At 38.0% G+C, this 22,677-nt stretch overlaps 1 protein-coding gene across 1 annotated transcript in view; it reads left to right on the plus strand.

Moving 5' to 3' along the window:
• Positions 1–21,743, plus strand: part of adamts14 (ADAM metallopeptidase with thrombospondin type 1 motif, 14) — a 123,363-nt gene extending 101,620 nt beyond the window's left edge. The window contains exons 16-22 of the mRNA XM_088323446.1: positions 1,817–1,980; positions 3,894–4,059; positions 6,384–6,516; positions 9,252–9,459; positions 12,190–12,322; positions 16,441–16,539; positions 16,651–21,743. Of these exons, the coding sequence (XP_088179572.1) occupies positions 1,817–1,980; positions 3,894–4,059; positions 6,384–6,516; positions 9,252–9,459; positions 12,190–12,322; positions 16,441–16,539; positions 16,651–17,138 (1,391 nt within the window). The 3' untranslated portion in view covers positions 17,139–21,743. The remainder of the gene's footprint in view (positions 1–1,816; positions 1,981–3,893; positions 4,060–6,383; positions 6,517–9,251; positions 9,460–12,189; positions 12,323–16,440; positions 16,540–16,650) is intronic.
• Positions 21,744–22,677: the final 934 nt, after the last annotated feature.

A 22,677-nucleotide genomic window follows, 5' to 3' on the forward strand; every position in this document is an offset into this window, starting at 1 on the left:
AGCAGCCAATCTCCAAGAGACAATAATTCCAAGCATTATTTTTGTTTTATTCGCAGATTGCTTTACTCATCTTTGGTAATATTTTTCTGACTTTCAGGGTTTGCAAGTGCTTGACAATAAAAATGTGTTTCATAACAAGTCAGCTAAAAAGAGACTCAGACACCGCTCACTGGTAGATTCACTTTGCCATCACATTTCTTTTTACCTTATGATTAATGGCAGCTGGTATTAGTATGTATGGCTTTGTCCTATGAAGCGTCATCGCTTTGGGTCACGCTCCAAGAAAAAAGGTCCACGCGTCATCTAAACATGGCGCAACAACCTGTATTAGTGCAAGGATTACATATAAATTATGGACATTTATTATGGGCCATGCAAAAAAATGAAGGTAGCTTTTCTCAGTAAAATACATATTATGAGTATTTTACCCAACACATATATGGGGAGAGATTTGTCTCAAAAATATTAACAAACGTATTGTTCAGATCCACAAGTATTTGACATTTACTCAAGGTCTAAAATTCATATTAAATAAATGCGCACACAAGATTTAAATTATTTTTTTTGGGGGGGGACATTGAAGGCAATTTTTATTGCATTTGAATGGCATGGCCTTTTCCTGCTAATGTGGTCCAACATGTTACAGCTGCTTTCGACATGTGTTTACACACAATAAATGCCATTAAACAAGGTATGCACTATGCACGTCATGCCTCTAGTTGAACAAGCGGGATGCATGGAGTTTTTCTCCCCAATCCATAGGGGACTACTTAAAAAATGAAAACAAGATTTAACCTCACATATGTAAATGGCAGATATATATGTGGCTCTGCAAATAGATGAGTCACACCCGATTTCCTCTTTTAATGGTACTGGAGGAATTGAAAAAAGGTATTTGAAAGTCCTTAAATAGTGCTTGAATTTGACCATGAAGAAGGTGTACAAACCCTGGATGTTACTTTTTTAACTCTTTTTTAACTATATTCTCTTCATTATTTTAACAGAGGTTTTTGAAGGATGTAGTTGCGCGTCAGTTGGATTATTTAGATAAAAAAAACTATTAGTATTAAAAAGAATTTCTAAGTAAATGTTGTCCTACTGATATTTTAGCTCTTTTTTCAGTAATCTTTTTAATTTTACCTATTTTTTCTCTATTATTGTTGTTTTTTACTGGACCTTTTGTGGGCATAGAGCTGTTTGAGCTTAAAGAATTGGGAGAAATGTGTTTCAACAAGAAAACAAATATTTTCACATCTTTTGTTGGACAACAGTAGAAAAGCATTTGTGCTTTTCTGCAAAGTTAAGCTTGGCAACCGAACCTAAAAAAAAAAAGTAATAAACTCACCGTGATCTGTAAAACGACAGCACGGCAGCGCAGTGATTAGCGCGTGTGCGGCACAGTTCTGAGGTCATCGGCTCAAACCTTTTGCATGAATTTGCATGTTCTCCCCATGCTTGCATTGGTTTCCTCTGGGCACTCCGGTTTCCTCCCACATTCCAAAGACATGCATGTCAGGTTAATTGGATGGTCCAAATTGTCCCTAGGTGTGAATGAGCGAGTGAGTTTTCTGTCTCTGTGTGCCCTGCGACATGAGGTGAAAAAGCTAAAATGCATTCAAAAAGGAATGCATTCTTCTGAAAAACCATAAGGGCTGGAAACAAAATTCTTGCTTTCATGAGTTGTATTTCACATTCCGAAGTTAATTTTAGCAAATATGTTTTGAAGTTGAGCAGGGCTTGGCTTTAACAGATTAAAAGGATACTTTTCTCTGTGTTTCTCATTATTGTTTTACTCTGTTTTGCATTTTGTTTTTAGCGGTGAAGAATCAAGTGACCAACAATTTTCTCCTCAACGAGAAAAGCGAAAACGCCCTGTCTAAAACCTTCATCGAGAACGGCTTGCAATGGGAGTACACCCTTGAAAACGGCAAGGAGACCCTACGGACTTCCGGCCCCCTGCACGAAGGCATCTTAGTACTGGTCAGTGGGCGATGCACTGGGGATGCAACGATTAATCGACATTGTCGACAAAAATCAATAAAAATTAATTTCATTGTTGACTATTGTCGCCAGACATGTTTTTCCTACAGATATGCATCTCTACTAATATACAATCTCTGCTGAATATCGCGCCTGTTTCAGACAGAGACGCTAGATGCTAACTACTGTATTTTCTGGACTAAAAGTCACCCCAGAGTATAAGTAGCATCCGCCAAAAAATGCATAATTAAGAAGAAAAAAAACATGTATGAGTCGGACTCGGAGTATAAATTGGATTTTTTTTGGGATATAATATAAAACAAAAACATACATGTCATCTTGAAAGGTAATTTAAAATTAAGATAAAATAGAGAACAACAGGCTAAGTGTACAGTATACTAACGTTACATGATTAACATGACTGGTAATGTCACTGACGACACAAGGGATTAAGAGTTATTCAGATAACCATGCTTACCAAACTATCATTTTCACACCAAATCACTAAATCCAATCAAATATTCATCCTCTGTGTTACTCTTACCGGTAAACAACTCCCCCAACTCGGGACGATGAGCCGCTTCCTCTTTCCGATTTACGTTGCTACGTCTGACTCATTGCCACCTCTGTTTCTCCCTAATGTCAAACTTTTTTTCTGCTGCTCAATTACCGTTTTCGGCTGCAGGTTCCACTATTTGTAGCTTGTAATCTGCAGAATATGACTTTATTTTTAATGTCATTTTTGTTCAATTGTTTTTATAAATTTTATTGTGCCGAAAATTGTCTCCCCCCACAATAAAGCAAAATTGAAATGATCAAGGAGGCCTAGACCGCCTTCTTGCTGTTTAGCGTGAAAATCTATCTATCTATCTATCTATCTATCTATCTATCTATCTATCTATCTATCTATCTATATATCTATCTATCTATCTATCTATCTATCTATCTATCTCTCCCTCTCCCTCTCTCTCTCTCTCTCTCTCTCTCTCTTTATCTCTCTCTCTCACTCTCTCTCTCTCTCTCTCTCTCTCTCTCTCTCTCTCTCTATCTATCTATCTATCTATCTATCTATCTATCTATCTATCTATCTACTTTGTTCATATCCCTCATGACCGACAGCTAGACAAAGACATACAATAAAAAATAAAATAAAAAAAGGGAAAAAAATAGCAAAAAAACACACACAAAAATGTTTGGACCATGTCCAACCCAAGCGCCCAAACACCCAAACAGGTTAGGCACCTCTGCACCTAAGTTGGTCATGCTTTCGTCCCTCCAGATGAAGCGGGACACAAGAAAGCGGCCATGTCACTCGGGTCAGGGTGACACAACACACTCTTCTGTTCAACAGCAGGGCCCGACGGCTTTTACTGGTTTACCCCTGCCGCATCATACAGGTGCCCTGCCCATCCCTTAGAACGCGTCCAAACATCCCACTATCCTTTTACAACACCTCTCCACTCATTCCTATTATCAGCAAGAGCTCAAGCTTCCACTAGATTTAGACCTCTTTCCTGCAGTGCACTCATAACACCATCCATCCACGTCAATCGCGGCCTTCCTCTTGGTCTCCTTCCATTTACTTGAAAATAACATGGGAAAATATATACCAGTAATTTAAGATTGAAGTATAAGTCAAAGTATGAAAAAAACTGCGACTTAGTCACTCACACATAAAATATGAAAATTCAGGTGTTTTGGGGGATCGTTCCCTCAAATCAAGTTAATTGCTCGGGCTTGGGATAAGTCGGGCTTTTAAAACCACCTAAAATGCATTTTAAAGGATTTATAGGCCCCATCTTACCTCTAGTCAGTGACTAGTCGACTATTAAAAAAGTCATTAGTTGTGGCCCTACCTCGCACATGATCAAATCTTTTCTCAGTTTTACAATTTTTTCTTTCCTTATTGTCAGGTTATCCCACAGGCAGACAACGTCAAGATCAGCTTGACCTACAAGTACATTATCCACGAGGACCTTCTGCCTCTCATCACCAACAACAATGTTCTCCTGGCTGAGTTGGATTCGTACGAGTGGGTGCTGAAGAGCTGGTCACAGTGCTCCAAACTTTGCGGTGGAGGTTAGTGAGACAGCTTCACTCCAGGCACAACACAAAAAATAAATCATAGTACAATAATCATTCCTGTTAAATGCTTTTTTTTCTGCAAACTTAGCTTTTGCAGCAGATTAAATTAAATGCACCTTACAGCCCAGTGGGCCTTATAAATTAAATTTATTTCATGAAAAGCTATTTTGGAAGATGCACCTTATATTCTGGTTCATCTTATAGCCAAGAAAACTCAGTTTTTCTTTTTTTTTTCTTAACATTATTTTATATTTAGAAGTACTTGTCATGATTACCGATGTGAATCACCTGTGCCCGCTCATTTGGTGCTGTCCCTATTCAAACCCTGTCCTGTCAATCCCCTGTTGTCGTTCCGTCTGCGAACCTCTGTGTATACAAGGCAAGCCTTTTTCTGACTCCCACCTGCACCGTTTTTGCACCTGTTTGTCTCCGGCTACAACTTGTTTTGATCCTGACTACGTTTACTCTCCCGTTCTGGCTTACGACTCATTTCCGACCCCGACCACGCTTGCTCTCCGGGTACCCGCTACCGACCAGTTTTTCCGTCCCTGACACCACCATCCCTTGCTACGGAAGATCCATTTCCGTGTTCGGATCACAATCCGAGTGCGAAGGGCGACTTGCTTCCCGCGTCCAACAAACACCGGATCGTGGGCGCAGCCCTTCCTCTTTCTTTCACTAAAACTTGTGGCAAATGTTATGCAATTGGGTCCTATTTTCGTTCTGCTCCTGAAATTGCTGTAGTTATTTTCCCTATAAAATAATAAGAATTATACTTATAATTAGCTTAATATATGCCAGTGGAACATTGTTTTTTTTTTTGTTTTTTCAGAATTTCTAAAATTGTCTTTCTCGTGAAAAAAGGAAAATAATGCGTATTCCTGTGGAACACCAGATAAGGTCTTATGGACCACTGGTTGAAAAACAAATTTTAAAGGAATGATGCAAACATTAGCCCTTATATAGATCAAATTTATATGTAAAACACTTGACGGGCAATAAAATACCACTTGAAGTGCTGTAAAAACATTCAGCGGACAATAAGACAATAAAATCCCCTCCTTTATTCCCACCCAACAAACTAAAACACCAAACACTCAGACACCCAAGATGATTTAAATACAATCAAAACTAAATTAATACTAATAGAAATAAAATTGGATTCATGGCAAGGCTCTGACTAACAATTTGAGGAAGGGGATCTGAGAGATGCTTATCCATATTTATAGGGCTGTCAGCAAATGGCCATCAGGATTTTTAGCCATTGAACCACACCCCTACCAGTGTGTGGTACTGTTAACTGCTAGTGTGTAGCCTTAGCTTCAGCTAAAAAATAACAAGATACTTTGCCTATATAATAAGTAATATGGACTTTGTAGCAACAAACATAAGCGTTTGATTTCTCTGACATGATATGAAGTGTGCGCTGGAAACCTGAGCTATTTTAATGAGTGCCTCGGTCCAATCTTTTCACTATCATGATTTAACCACAACTCCATTCTTTTTGTTTAATTAGGATTGTCCGCTGGGATCCTGTAAAACTTCAAATTACGATTCACTTAAGTTTTTTTCTCTGATTCCGGCACACAAACACACAACATTACAACATTTTAAAACCGAACTATCAGATACATTAGCTTGGTTTCTTTAGTGTTTCGACCAGCGTGGAGTTTTCTGTGGCTTCCAGCTTTGACTGTGACGTCACGCGTGACTTAGACTATAAAAGGATCTATATCTGATATTGTTTAAAATGTTGTTGATCCTAAAACCATTTTATGTAAAAATGTTCCCAGCACTAACATACATCTGCAAAATCTAGTGATTTATTTGATTTATTTTGAATTTTTCACCACATTTTGGTCTGTGACCATTTTTCTTGACCTGTCTCAACCTGGAATTGTCAAGTAAGGTACAATCAAGCTTCGGAAAGTTAGTGTGTTCTGCTGTCAGGATTATGAAAATTGCCACTCAAATTTAGTAACACACTTCTACTATCCTCGATCTGAAAAAGTATGAAAGCAAAAGTTCCCTAGGCAGATCGTTAACCTTTTTTTGTTTTTTGCCATTTTTGACCAAGCCTGCAATCATGACTTTGAACCAGATGATAGCAACAGAGAGTAGCAAAGTTTCAAAATCCTTATAGCTTTCAGAACACATCAAACGATGCGCCCTGCCCTTAATGAATAAAGCTTTTCTTATCAGTAGTAGATGCTAAATAGTACACACTCTCCCTTTAACTTCCAGTTGATTACCATTAAACCAGCACAAGAGTTACCGATTGACAATCATTCAGTTTCGGAACGGATTTCCTTCTTCAGGCACCCAGTACACCAAATATGGCTGCAAGAGGAAGAGCGACGGACGTTTGGTGCATAGAAACTTTTGTGACGCCAACAAGAAGCCCAAACCCATCCGCAAACGCTGCAATATCCTAGATTGCAGCCAGCCCACGTAAGTTTCAACGGATACAAGAGACAATTTTTCAGCTTGGACTTTGCTGCAACAAATGACTATTTCAATACTCCAATAGTCACAGACTATTGAAATGAGTACTCGATTAATCCGATAATTATTATTTTCTTTTTTTTCTTGAATTTAGCATTAGGTTGATTTTAACTCATCCAATGTTTCTCTCAAATGGGAAGAGCCGATGCTAGCCTTTTTTTTTGTTTTGACTCATTTTTAATGTCAGACAGAAAATTTAGTTCTGTAGCTATATAGGCATAGGACATATCAAAGGAAAGCTTCAAGCCTCATCTATAATTAGATTTTCAGCCTTTACCATTGTTCTGTAAACATCTCTTAAATTTTCTAATTTTCCAATAAAACTCCTGAGAAAAACGGCTTTTTGTGAAAGAAAGCATTTCAGGCAGAGCTTTCACTTCGGTGCTTTTTTGCATTTTTGATGCAAAAACAATGCTTTCCATAAACACAATGGCACTTTGCTTGCAAAGTACAATTTTATTGCAAAAATACTGAACTGATGCGTGAACAATGCATGAACTTTGCAAGAACCTTTCAGCACCCAATGTTTCTGGTTACTTGTTAATGCGATTTCAGTCACCATAGCGATTGCGTTCCTTCAGATGTGCACAAAACGTCATCCCTCTCTGCCTCGACCAAGACAAAAGGACTTAGTCATCTTTTTTTAGAAAGAACAAAAACATTGAAGCATAATTGTATGTACTGATCCATAGCTTTCCTTCACTATGCCTACTTGCCTTATGGGGCTGCCTACAAACTCTTAATCGCTAGATACAGGTATCCACACTAGGAAGTGGTGGCGTCCTCAATGTGTGGACAAAGATATGGTCAAAGCCACTCCTGCCATCTAATGGTGAATTATCATATTGAAACTATTCTCAGAGGCTTTATACTTGAGTAGTGACAAACCCTTTATAGTCTTTTGAAATAAAACAAAAAAAAAATGTATTTCTATGTTTTGACACTCAGGGACAATGCTTTTGAAAATGTTTTATACGGTATGCCAAGTTAATTATGTGGCAAATGATAATAAACACAAGAAAAATTGTTACAATAAAAAATATTGACTTTCATTGAACATATTACGGATTTGTACAAAAAAAATTAAAACCAACAAAAAACAGTCCCACTGCTAAATCAGTAGAGACATGAATCCATAAATAAACACTTGCCCATTTTTTAAGGACAGGCAAATAAATAATAGATTACAAGATTAAAAAGTTAACATTTTTTATCCCTGTAAACCAAGAACAATCTCCTTAGCAACAGTATGAAATTAATAAAACAAATGTTATGTGCATTTTGCAAAGTACATTCGAAAGAACTTAACGGTTCTAAACACTTTGAAATACACAGTTTTAACAACTGACAATTCTCGTTTTTAACATTTTAAAAACTGAAGTTTGTTCTTCCGACTGCATGCAATTAATTTGTCAGGCAGTCTGGCGTAACACTCAAGCACTTTTTTGCAAAGTATACATTGTTAAAGTAGTTCTTTTGAATACAGCAATACTGAAGTATCTGTAAGCTAGGTGTTACCTGAATTTGGAGCTTTTTACTGTGTTTATGTTGTGTGATGTAAAGTAACAACAGACTTCAGGTTAAAGCTTAGTTTAGAAATTAAATATTTTCTCTATTAATAATGCCCAACTGAGTTCAATGAGCGTTTATACATTTTATCACTTCGCCTATCTGCTTTTATTTTAATTTTTTATCTTCTGTTCCGGCCACAAAGCGCATTAGGCTGTAGAGTTATTATACATGCGTGCTGGTTGTTTTTATTTATCATAGAATGTAAATGGTGAAAGTAAGAAAACGACTGTTTCAGATACAGTCCAAATGCCAACCCAGACCTCAAAAAAGATGAAAAAAAGAAAAGTTTATTCGAGCGCATCGTAGAAAGACACGAACGTGCGTGCGGCACATAAGCAGCTTGACAGAGGCTGTATTGGAGATTTCAGCCAGAAGATGGCGTCAGCCAATAGAAAATTTTGAAGCTACGGACATCACCCTTAATTAGATAACATCCTCTTTATTTCACTTTTTTCCGTTAAACTGTGTCGATTCCAAAAGACAGAAATGAACCAACAGCAATGAGCCAACACCCTTTGCTCTTACGGATCAGATTCCTATCAGACACAAACATTCCTACCTTTTGACAACAAATTCATATGCGCCATACCATGGATAAAACAAACAAAAAAACGATCAACTACGCACATACCTTTTGGCTTCTACTTACGCGTATAAAATGTACAGTGAATATCATGGAAATCATAATGGCTCAAATGTTGCCCAAATCTTACTGAGGCAAGTCAGACTCTTTTTGTTCAATGGTCCGACTGTTCTCTTTAAATGTACTGCCCTGATATGCAAGGTCTTCTTTGCAAACTTTGCAAGTCGTCTTTTTGGTTGCCTTTTCCAGGGAGCATTTAAGTTTTGGTACGCATAGTTGACGCCATCATTTCTGTATGTTACCACTTGAAACAGAGAGGCGATTGGGCATTAGCAACCCTCAGCAGAGTTTATTTTAAAGTAGAGATGCCTCACTCTATTGAAAAACCGTGTCTGGCGACAGTAATTGACAATGATTTCCATTGCCGATTATTTTGTATTATCGATTTTTGTCGACAATGACGATTTGTCGTTGCAGCCTTAATTTGGATGATTGCAAAGACCCAAGAGTGTCCCGTGTTCCGCAGGTGGGTGGTAGAAGAGTGGGGATCCTGCAGCAAGACATGCGGTAAGCAAGCCTTCCAGACCAGGGCAGTGCAGTGCATGCAAGCCCTCCACAACGGCACCAACCGGCCCGTGCACAGCAAACACTGCACTGAGGAACGGCCCGAGCCCAAGCGGGCCTGCAACTATACTGCCTGCCCAGCCCAGTGGAGGACAGGGGCATGGTCTCAGGTGAGACATTTGAGTATTTGATTTTCTTCATACTAGATCAGACGTTTCCAAAATACAGTACGTAAGGTGGATCTGGCCTGTTGGATTATTTAATCCAGCCCACTATAAATTTCTGAGTACAGAGCTTCCTCATTTTTTTCAGTTAACGATAGATCGATAGATAGATAGAGGTAGATAGATAGATACTTTATTCATCCCCGTAGGGAAATTCACACTTCCAGCAGTATCCTTGTGTTAAAAAATAAAATAAAAGATATAGAATACAAAAATACCCAATATAACGTGTTAATAAAGAGCATTTAAATAGTGTTACTCACTGTAATAAAAAAAGGGTAATATGCAAACGTGGGGTTGGGGTTTAATGTGGGCTTTTACTCCCACGGGTGAAGTTAAAGAGCCTCATGGCATGAGAGAGAGATTATCTCCTCAGTCTGTCTGTGGAACAAGACTGTGACAGCAGTCTGTCGCTGAAGCTGCTCTTCTGTCTGGAGATGATACTATGTAGTGGATGTGAAGAATTCTCCATGATTGACCGGTGCTTGTTTAGTGCCCTTCTCTCAGCTACAGTTGTCAGTCTGTCCATATCTGTGCCCACAACAAGCCCGCCATCCTCACCAGTTTATTATGATGAAAGGCATCCTTCTTCTCTGCGCTGCCTCCCCAACACACTGGCGCATAGAAGAGGGCGCTTGCCACAACAGGTCTCATAGATCATTTTCAGGAGCTTTTTGCAGATGTTGAAGGACTCCAGCCTTCTGAGGAAGTACAGTCGGCTTTGTCCTTTCCTGCACAGATCTTCTGTGTTGGCAGTCCAGTCCAGTGTATTGTCCATCTGCACACCCAGGTATTTTTAGGAGACCAGTTAATGGTGACCAGCACCATCCGCAAGTGAAAATCTGCAGAGTAGTGTCACACCGATTTTTTTTTGTGCTGCCTTCTTTAAAGTGGACAAAGAGAAACAGTTTTATTTTAAATGTAATTTAAATTATTCAAAACAAAAATGTGAGCGTCAAAAATACAATACTCCACCGCCTTCCTAGCACTGTTCTCGCTCCTCTTTCGCTCGGCTAGTGTCACTTGCAGCATAGTAGCGGAGTCTGTGGAGGTTCGGGTGTATTACTGCAAGAGTATGTATTTATGGAAGCCCAAGAGTGCCATAATTATTCTTTTTTTCTTTCTGGAGCTCAGTGTATTTGATCTGAGATCATACACCAGAGCATCATTGCTTTGTTTTTTTTTTAATGTGCATGTCTGCGTGTATTTGTCCTCTTCAGTATCTCTCCTCATAATACTCCAGCCATTCCCATGCATCTTTGACTCTGAGCTGGTTAAAGCTGACCGTAAACCCATAGCGGTATAATAGATGTAGCGTTGTGATACCTGATTTCATTTCGATCAAGTCAGCTTTCTGAAACAGAAAACGCAAAAAAAATTGGGGGGTTGGACTAAGATGTTAGGTCTGACAAGCACACATGGTCTTCCCCTTATTTGCCAGCTCAATTTCCATTACTAGATGTAGTTTAACCAAGGCCAGTGCCTATCTGCCGAAGAAAATTAAAGGAGGAATGAGAATAAAATTAGCATAAGCAGATTGTTAGCCACAGATAACAGTATCATCTGAATAATCTTAACCAGGATTTATTCTCCCAAAGCATGGTAAGCGATGGTAGAGCTGAACATGCAAAAAAAACACACACCCGGGCCGCCTTACAGTGTAGAAACATCAATTGCAGCTTGTCATTACCTTTTGTGTGACCCCTTTTCAAGATTTTTTTTTTCCTTGCTCCTGTGTAAGTATGACGGAATGCATACAGGTGCCCGAATACTTTAAAAATACTACTACGGTTATTTAGTGTTTTCGAGGATTGGAAAGTGCTTGAATTTCAGGTGAGATGCTTATAAATGCTTGAAATTTCTGCCATGTTTCACAACAAGTCTGCTTAAAAATCACACAGTTGCTGCTCTTTGGTGGCACAAAAAAAAAAAACAGGTGGTAGAGCTGGCGTCTTGGGAACAGAGGGGTTGCAGGTTCAAATCCCAGCTCTTCCGGGTTAAATGTCTAAGTGTTCCTCGCCAAGACACTGGACCCTTATCTCCCAATATGCCTTGTATGGCTATCGGTGTGTGAGTGTGTGGGTGAATGGGTAAAGTGTTAAGTGTGTTGTAAAGTGCTTTTGAGGTTAATATAGGTAATATACATTAGAATATATATAAACATAAATATATATATATATATATATATATATATATATATAAACATATATATATATATATATATATATATATATATATATATATATATATATATATATATATAAACATATATATATATATATATATATATATATATATATATATATATATATATATATATATATATATATATATATATATATATATATATATATATATATATATATATATATATATATATATATATATATACATAAAATGGTATATGCAAAATCACAGATATATCGTAGATCTGCAAAAGACATAATTAACACCGTAATAGAGAAAAATTAGCTTTGAAAATTAGCCATGAGAACGGTGTACATACCCTGGTTTCAGTTCAGAGGATGTTGTAATGATGGTCTGTGCAGCCCTTTTCGACTCTTAAATGATTGGAGAGCTACACAAATAAGTGTGACTTGAATTTACTTCAAATGTCCACAATAAAATTATGTGAGCTCACCTGTAGAGTAATCTAAAATGGTACATTCCTTTCAGTGTTCGGTGACATGTGGCGAAGGCATCCAGCAGAGGCAGGTAGTGTGCAAAACCAGCGAAAACACTGCCGGAAACTGTCAAGGCGACAAACCCGAGACGGTGCTCATCTGCAAGCTGCCGGTTCCTTGTCCAGGTACAGCTCCAAAAAGGTCAAGGCTTTCACTTAAGCGCTAAAATGATTGCACTGAAGCGTTAATGAATCAGTGACGGACTGTGCAGTTTACACCTGCGCCTTCACTCCAGTCTGAAAACGCTAACATTTTTTCCAGGGATTCTGTGTTGTTGACTAAACGTTTTAACTTTTATAAACGATTAAGTGGCCGCACGTGTCACCAGTCAGTGAAATACGTCATGCCACATATAATTGGAAAGCGTAAACTCTTGGGATTCAAGACATGATGACCATTTTAAAATATACTCATCACAGAAACATTACCATTAGTCGAAACAAGATACCGGTAAACTATAAAGCCGGCGTAACTCACCAATAATGTCCCCTTGTTGTCATGAAATGGCGGAAGAGTTTGCTTTTAAAAAATATACAGTACAATATTTTATTGATTTTTTTATCCCCAAAACATGAAAATAAAGACAACCCTGGTTTAATTTAAGTATCGCTTACATAGCTTCGTTATCTTTATTCTTTACCTACGTGACCACGTGAATGTTGCCTCAAGTTTCCGTCTTTTTTATATAAAAGCGGCTTGACTCACTAAAGAGTTGGCTCTTCAGATTTGGTTGCTTTCATCCATGTACAACCAGTTATTATGTAAAATGATGCACAAAATGACTTAAAAGGGGAAAAAAATAAAACAAAAACAAAAAAGAAAGATAACTTGACAAATGAAAAAGAAACAAAAGTCAAAAATAAAAAAGAGAAGGGAAAAAAGCAGGAAAATGGGAAAAAGCAAAAAATAAAGAAGTAACAAGCTCGGAAAAAAGATAATACTAAATAACAAATAAAAGAAAAAAAAACAGAAAAACTTAAAAAGCTAGGAAAAAGGAAACAAAAGAAGAAGAAAAATATTTGTATTTGTATTTATTTATTTATTCAGCCAGTATAGACCATAAACATGATATATACAGGAAATCATTTGACACGCGAACCTCTCGACGTGACGCGTTGCCTTTGATCGGCGCCGGGCTTTTAGACCCAACTGCTGTGTTGGAAGTCATTAGGTGACCAAACCCCCCAATTTCAACTCTTAATGCCGAGCGCCAAGCAGGGAGGCAATGAGTACCTATGTTGTAAGTCTTAGGTAGGACTCGGCTTGAACCAGCGACCTCCCAGTCCCGGAGCGGGCGCCCTACCATTTAGGCTACCAAGCTGGTCAATAAAGAGTGTCTAAAGGGTAAAAAATAAAGAAGAAAAAGCAGGGGAAAAAAGACGTGTTTTTTGGGGTCTCTGACCGCTCTTGGATGTAAGAGTTTTGCCTACATTGTACTCCCACTAAAAAAAGTGTGATGAAATTCATCTATATATTGTGCAACCAACTCAATCCAACCACAAAATGTTAGTATTATGTAACAAAAGATACTTTCTTGAATACAGAAATCTCATGTAATAGTTGTTGTAAAACCAGCTGGTGCGTGTGGGCCGTGCAACCTTTACAAAATTAGCTAATTCCTTCACGTTTGAAAAACGAACTAGTATTGCCAGAAAGCCAGCAAAACTTTTTTTAACGTCGGGTATTGAACATGTTTGATAATGATTTGGTGGCCACACTTGGAATTGTTGTTGTTCACCGTTATTCCGAAAGATTGCTCAGAAGCTTAGAGGGAACATTGGTTTCACTGAAGCGCCACAAATGCCACTAAAAATTGTTCCACCTCGAGCAGTATTTAATTAGTCATAAATGGTTTCACTCAAGCGAAACAGAGGCAACCAAAAAAAACACTCAAAAACCACTGATCTGACCAAAAATGCGTCCACTGTAGTGCTACTAAAATTACCCAAAATGGTTCTTCTTAAGCTCCACTGCACCAACCAAAAATGTTTCCTTATACTTGCTACTAAAATGACCAAAAATAGTTTGACTGAAGCAATCAAAAATGGTTCCACTGAAGCAGTACTGAAGAAACCAAAGAAACCAAAAACAGTTTTATTCTGGCACTGGTTCCATTTAGTTGTTACTGAATCAATCAAAAATGGTTCCACAGAAGTGCTTATGAGGTGATCAAAGATTCCTGCAGTCAAGTGCTACTCAAGTGATTGAAATTAGTTGCACAAAAGCGTTACACAAGTGATGAAATCAAATCCTACTTAGCTGACCAAAAATGGATTCACTAAAATTCTATTGAATCGACAAAAATGGTTCCACTCAAGCTCCATTGAATTAACATAAGATTGTCCCACTTACCGTATAAACTTACTTCTAAGCTACATCGCTTAAAAGAAGATCTCTTAAAATTGCTTTAAAATAGCCAAATATTAAAAGAAATACAGTGCATCCGGAAAGTATTCACAGCGCTTCACTTTTTCCACATTTTGTTATGTTACAGCCTCATTCCAAATTGTATTAATTTAATCTCTTATCTCAAAATTCTACACAAAAAAATCCATTATGACAATGTGAAAAAGTGTTTTTTTTACTTTTTTGAAATTTATTAAAAATAGAAAACTAAGAAATCACATTTACATAAGTATTCACAGCCTTTGCCATGAAGCTCAGAATTGAGCTAAGGTGCATCTTTTTTTCCACTGATCATCCTTGAGATCTTTCTACAGCTTTATTGGAGTCCACCTGCAGTAAATTCAGTTGATTGGCCATGATTTGGAAAGGCACACACCTGTCTATATAAGGTCCCACAGTTGAGTGTGCATATCAGAGCACAAACACCATGCATGTAGTCAAAAGAACTGTCTGTAGACCTGCGAGACAGGATTGTCTTGAGGCACAAATCTGGGAAAGGATACAGAAAAGTTTCTGCTGCTTTGAAGATCCCAATGAGCACAGTGGCCTCCATTATTCGTAAATGGAAGCCATTCGGAACCAACAGGACTCTTCCTAGAGCTGGCCAGCCTTCTAAACTGAGCGATCGGGGAATAAGGGCCTTAGTCAGGGAGGTGACCAAGAACCTGATGGTCACTCTGTCAGAGCTCCAGCGTTCCTCTGTGGAGAGAGGAGAGCTTTCCAGAAGGACAACCATCTCTGCAGCAATCCACCAATCAGGCCTGTATGGTAGAGTGGCCAGACGAAAGCCACTCCTTAGTAAAAGGAACATGGAAGCCCGTCTGGAATTTGCCAAAAAGCACCTGAATGACTCTCAGACCATGAAAAACAAAATTCTCTGGTCTGATGAGACAAAGATTGAACTCTTTGGTGTGAATGCCAGGCGCCATGTTTGGAGGAAACCGGGTGCCGCTCATCACCAGGCCAATATCATCCCTACAGTGAAGCATGGTGGTGGCAGCATCATGCTGTGTGGATGTTTTTCAGCAGCAGGAACTGGCAGACTAGTCAGGACAGAAGGAAAAATGAATGCAGCAATATATATAGATATCCTGGATGAAAACCTGCTCCAGAGCGCTCTTGGCCTCAGGCTGGGGCAAAGGTTCATTTTTCAGCAGGACAACGACTTAAAGCACACAGCCAAGATCTCAAAAGATTGGCTTCAGAACCACTCCGTGAATGTCCTGGAGTGGCCCAGCCAGAGTCCAGACTTGAATCTGATCGAACATCTCTGGAGAGATCTGAAAATGGCTGTGTACAAACGTCTCCCATTCAACCTGATTGAGCTTGAGACTTATTGCAAAGAAGAATGGGCAAAACTGCCTAAAGATAGGTGTGCTAAACTTGTGGGATCATATTCAAAAAGACTTGAGGCTGTATTTGCTGCCAAAGGTGGATCAACAAAGTATTAAGCAAAGGCTGTGAATACTTATATAAATGTGATTTCTTAGTTTTCTATTTTTAATAAATTCAAAAAAAGTAAAAAAAAAACGTTTTCACATTGTCATAATGGAGTATTATATATTAGTATCAAAACAACGATACCTATTTGAATGTATGGATTGTAAATCACAACAAAGTGAGATGTGGTCCCTCACTAACACAATCAGAACAGCGCCAGTGGGTAGCTCTTCCTCTCCTACTCCCCCTTGTGTTCATTTTGTTGTATGCGCGTATAAGCTGACCCACTGATTTCAGTATTGTATTGTTCCTAATTTGTCTTATAAGCGAGTATATGCGGTAAATGTCCTTTGGGTTATTTTGCTGCATGTTATTAAGGTTGCATTGGCTGTTTCAGGACCTGTAATGCCCCCTTTTGCTTTGGAAAATATGAACATCACAGATGAAGTAATACAACAAACAGTGTCTGGCCACCCTGGGCTTAAAAATCTGTCAAGTAAGAACACTCTCAATATTTTTGTTAACCTTTGCTCAACAGATTTTGGGTGAAAAGTAAACACCTTTATACTGCTATTTGTCTCTAGTTCTATTTTTCTGGTTTCCTCAGATGAGTCTTGCAAGGGGGACAAGTCTATCTTCTGTCAAATGGAGGTACTGGCCCGATACTGCTCCATTCCAGGATACAACAAACTTTGTTGCGAGTCATGCAGCAAAAATCTGAGCACGGCATCTCCCAAACACCCTTACACCACCAAGCCCTCACTAGAACCTGAGACCTCCAGCGATTCTTTTAATGATTCCCACATCACCACCCCTAAGCCTCTGAGACCCCATTCAGACCAGAATCCAACAACAACCACTAAAGGGGTCACCAGACGGCCTCGTTTTACCACAAAGTCGCCCACCAGCCGCGTGCCCCTTCCTCGGGAGCCCTTCACATCCACTCCAATGACTACGAGAGGCACCGTTAACCCGGGGCTTCTTCGACCTCCAAGTGACGCCTCTCCCAAGGAGCAAAGGGCTAAAAGCACTTTAGGCCCACTTGCCGCCAAATTAAAAAGGGACCATTTAGGATCTGTGAGGGACTCTAGCTGAGGGATGACCAAGTAGTGGCGCTACATCATCTGGCATCCTCAGTGTGACATTTCTTTTTTTTTTACAACGATCTATCTTCGTACTGGTGATGGTTACCTCATCCAACCTCCAAAGAGCTGCCGAAGTGAGGTTGCTCTGCCCTCGGTGCTGCCGAAATAGGGCGTGTTGAAAATGTGACGACTACAGTTCTTCCTTCGTGTTTGTTTCCATGTATTTTATTTTTCAGAACTCAGAGTGCACCAGTACTACTTGTGAACTCATCTCGTGAACATGCATAGTCCTGCGTGCACCACCTATGGAATTGCGCATCATTTCTTAGCATAATTTTCTTATTAAAATGTTTCAGAACTTCGATGCAGTCCTGCATTACACTGCAAGACCTCAGCAGTAGACACTAAAATGCAAAACCCCTAATAGGCTTCAACTGGATCTTCCACACTTGAATTCACAAGGTCTCAAGAGCCAGATCTAGACTTTCCTAATTACCTCATTCACAGCCAACCAAATTAGAAACAAGAAAGTTTGACGTATCTATCTATGAGTGGCATTAAACGGGTCAAACATCTTTACTAGATCTTGGCCTCATCTAGAAGTTTCACAAGACATTCACTACCATTCAAAATGTTGGGATCACTTAATGAGCATAACAAGAAACTGATCAGAAATACACCACATTCATTATTAATGTGGCCAATGACTATTTTAGCTACAAATCTCTGCTTTTTAAATGCAATATCCTCATAGATGTTACCCCAATGTTCTATTATTACATTGTGTTTGCTTTTTGGATTAGAACAGTGATTTTCAACCATTTTCGATCTAAGATACTTCTTTTTCCTCGTTAAAAATCTCAAGGCAGACCTGTCGAACATATTTATTGTAAAAGTTAATGCCTGGCACTACTTTCAGGTTTTTGAGTGTCTGTATTTTTTAAGCTTACATTATCATGTCACCTAAATTGACATTTTAAAGTTGTTCGTATGCTTTCTGGTCACTGTGGTTCAAGTGGTAATACAGGTTTTTTATTTTGGTTGATGATTTTGCTGTAGTTTGCGATTTTACTCTATCTTTAACCAGTTTTTTTATGGTTTACTGTATAGTTGTCTAGTTTTTCTAGACTAAAGCAACAAAAATGTATTTCAAAAACAGCAAAAACTATCTGCCATTGGAACAAAATTTGTGTTTATTATGTTCTTACGTTTAATTCATTAATTCTAGAAAAATATGAAGATAAATAAATCATCCAATCTATCTTCAGGTTTTACTTTTGTTTGTCTTATTTTATATACAGAATATTTTTAAGTGCAATCTTCAACAGCCTCATTAAGAAAAATACAATATATATACCAGTACATCCTCGTGAGCAGAAAAAAGCAAAAATCGTTATCTGCTGCCATCTACTGATATGGATTAATGTTACCTGGCTAATAAAAATTTGGCATTTTTCTGTGGTACACTGGACAAGGTCCCACAGCACACTAGGTTACCTCGACATACTGGTTGAAAAACGCTGCATTAGAAGGCTAATCTATGATTAGAAAACCCTGTGCAATAATGTTAGCACAGTTGAAAACAGTTTACCTGGTTAGATAAGCTATAAAATTGACTCTCCTTTAAGCAGTCAATTATCTGTGTCATCGCATTTGTGGGTGTGATTAAACTTTCTCAATGGCCATAAAAAGAGAACATCTCTGTGAAACCTGACAGTCTATTCTTGTTCGAAACAAATGTTGTTGCCAAGAAGCTGTTGATCAGAGAATAGCAAAAACAGAGGAGTATGGGGCCCCACTAGGTGTTTTTCAACCAGTGTGCCGTGAGGCCTTGTGTAGTATGCCGCAAGAAATTGACCAATTTTATCTTGGCAGAAAAGCAGGCCATTGTTCAGTATCGTTCCTTCAGTCAACAGCAAAGTAACTGTAACATTCATCCATATCAGTAGGTGGCAGCAGCATTTCTATATATTTCATTCCTTTTATATACTAATCATCTGCGCATGAGATAGTAAAGGGAAATATATTTAAGTTATTCTCTTTGAAATAAAAATGATAAGTTTAAAATTTAGCAGACACTCAAAATATGGAAAGAAGACACCTATTGATTTAATTTGCTAGGAAAACAGGGAAAGAAGCTTTCAAATAAGGAAGTCCAACCATCTCTGTAGGCCTTCCACTGAGCTGGATTTTTTTAATTAAATGTTTAACTTTGCACAGAAAAATAATAATACAACAAATAATATAAAAAACTTTTTTTTAAAAAAACAACACCATGAAATTAGTGCCGGATATTTATTCTTAAAAAAATTCAAAGTGTGCTTTGAGATTTCTAAATGAAAAAAGTGTGCCTTGGTTCAAAAAAAGGTTGAAAAACAGTGCATTAGAGTCTCTAGTTTGAAAAATAGATACCCTGTGGGTCATCAACCAGCAGCTTGGTAAAATAGTACTCACAACATCTACATTGAAAAGGCATATCTTAGACTGGCCAGCAAAAGAAATAAATTCATATGGGTAAAGAACACTGGACAACTCATTTGATGGATGAAAGTGTGATTTTTTCCTGAAAAACACAAAATTGTCTGGGTGACCCCAAACTTTTTACCTGTAATGTACATCTGCACAAGGAGAGGTGGGTGGGGCCAAAACATTGTCTCAAGTAATAGTACTGTTATTTTAGAATAATAGGACTCAAGTAGAAGTAAAAAGAAGTAATTGAAATAATTACTTGAGTAAAAGTGAAAAAAGTACTTGGTGTAAAAGCTACTCAAGTACTGAGTATCTATTGCAACGTTTTATTTATTGATCATTTTTTAAACAGTCATTTCAAATCATCAAAGTCCATCCAGTCAATTATGAATTAAAAGTCTGCCGTAAGTCTGTGTACTCAGACCGTTTGTTTTGGTGAATCCTTTGTGAATTAAAAAAATATAGGTAGTTGTATGGTCAAATCTCAATAAAAACTTTGAGTTCCCTGACAAAATAAATGTGCCTTAAAAGATACAGACCATTGCGTACTTGTGTGGGGGGAATTTAAATAACAGGTTCAATGTAGCCTAAAGTAGTGGAGTAAGAGTACAGTACAGTTTTTTAATCACAAATCTTCTCAGGTAAGAGTAAAAAGTATAGTGATTTTAAAATCCTCCCAGAAGTATAAAATATTTTCAAACATATTCAAGTAAATGTAACGGAGTAATCGTAACTCGTTAGTACCCACCTCTGTGCACAAGGCCAAGTAGACCTATTCCGAACCAGATGACTTTAGCAGCAACTAACACCAAACCTCTGGAGGGTGGATTAAACCCTAAAGTTTGTACCCTGGTGTAAGTCTAGACCAGTGTTTTTCAACCTGTGTTGAGCCAAGGCACATGTTTTTTTCATTAAAAAAATCTTGAGGCACACCGTCCGTTTCAAAACGGTTAAAATTAATTCCTGGCACCAGTTTTATGTTTGTTTGTTTTTAATACGGCTCAAATTATCATCTTGCCTAAATTGACTGTATACATTTACTATAGTTTGTGGTCACAGTTCCTGTAGAGGTAACGCAGGGTATTGATTTTTGTAAGCAAGGAGTTTGCTATATTTTTTATGCATTTTTTCAAGTTTTGCAATATCTTTCATCTCATCTAAAAAATTAAATAAACAAAATTAATATTTACAATGAGCAAACACTTTCTACTGGTGGAACAAAAACGTTTCTATTTTTCAGGATTTTTATTCTTTGTAAAATAAGAAAATAATCAAAAATTAGTAAAGTTTTATGCAAAATTTTTGTCAGGATTTGGCATACCTTTTGCCCCCTGGACGGTGCCAACCTGAGGGGAGTGGCTTGGACGCGCCCACCTGTGCCTTATGTTTTCAAACCTGCAATTCTATGTTATTCCAGCTCTTCATATTAGTTGGCTAGTCAGTTCTCCTTTATCTTATTTTCATTTTTTTAAAGTTTAATCTTAAACAGCTTCATAAAAAAAGTTATATTTCACTGTATAACCTCACGAGGAGATAATTAGAATATACAAAGAAAAAAAAATATTCGTTTGCTGCCACCTGCATGAAGGTTGTAGTTGATCATCGGCAAGGATACAGTACTTTTTTTGCAAAGAGAATCGTGGACACATTTCCTTTGGCATACTACATAAATTCTCATGGCACACTAGTTGAAAAACACTGGTCTAATCAACCTCTTCCATAGTCTACTTGGGTTTCCCTAAGCAGATGACTCAAGTGCAGAGGAAACTTCGACTTGTACAATATTTAGCTCACTTGGTGCTAATAAACTGGTCTGCAAGTCCTGATTTGAAACGTGAGCTTCTTCACTATTGGTGCTCTTTGAATTTTGCTTAAAATTCCGCACCAAAAAGAACTTTTGAGGAAAACTATGATGGGATTTTTTTTGTACTTTTGACTGCTAATACTGTACATATTGTAAATGAGCCTGTCACGTAATCGCCTTCCTAAAAAACACACAAAGTAATATGTTAATAGCGGCTCACAACAGGTTTCAAGTGTGTATTACGTGAGTTTACTTGTAAAGTTACTGTATATATATGTTCGACGGGAAAGAAAAGCTTGAAAGGTGAAAATATTTATTGAATTTTTACGTGACTCGGACAAAAGGAAAATGCTGATAAAAACACAATTCTGGATCCGTGGTGTGGTGTCAATTTTGTTGTTTCTGAAACGTGGAGATAGAGTATCATGAAAGATAAGATGAAAGAAAAAAATCTCATCAGTAGGCGTGCTGGCTCATTGCAACCGTTGTGGCGAATACATCCATCCAACCATTATCTACACCGCTTATCAACAGTTGCGGGGGTGCTTGAGCCCATCCCACCTATCTTGGGGCAGTGGGCAGGGGACGCCCTGAACTGGTTGCCAGCTTGTCGCAGGTCACACAGAGACATACAACTCACTCGTTCATTCACACCTAGGGACAGTTTGGACCGACCAATTAACATGAAATGCATGTTTTTGGAATGTGGGAGGAAACTGAAGTGCCTAGAGGAAACACTTGACAGCATGTGAAAAACATGCAAAATCTATACAGAAAGGCTGATAGCTGGATTTGACCTCAAAACTGTGCTGCGGACGCGCTAACTATTCATCTGCCGTGCCGCCCTGAGGCTAATATATATAGCGATAAATTCCCCTTCTGCTTTTTCCTTCAAGCTGGTGGTAAAAACCTGAATTGAAAAATCTCAACAATGATCAGAATTTCAGGTATGGGTGTTTCTTTGTTTGCAGCAATATTTTAGTGTCATGATTTCAAAATGAAAAAAAAAGTAATCCCATGTTTCATGATTTGATTACAACAATGTGTTTAACACTAAGATATGCATAGTGGTCAAGCTCAGGAATGGATACAATTATAATCATTGCTGGCTTTCTTAAACAGTATTTTGAATGTTTTTGGAAATGCCATTAGCTGACAAACATTCTACCAACAAATCTACAACAGATTGACAAAACTTAAACAACTAGATCTAATATGCTTATCAAAAGATTTTACTCAATTAACATGTTCCATTAATTGCCATAACAGGATATAA

The sequence above is a fragment of the Urocampus carinirostris genome, chromosome 19 (assembly GCF_059441175.1).
Source record: "Urocampus carinirostris isolate Australia breed hairy pipefish chromosome 19, RoL_Ucar_1.0, whole genome shotgun sequence".
Taxonomy (NCBI): Eukaryota; Metazoa; Chordata; class Actinopteri; order Syngnathiformes; family Syngnathidae; genus Urocampus; species Urocampus carinirostris.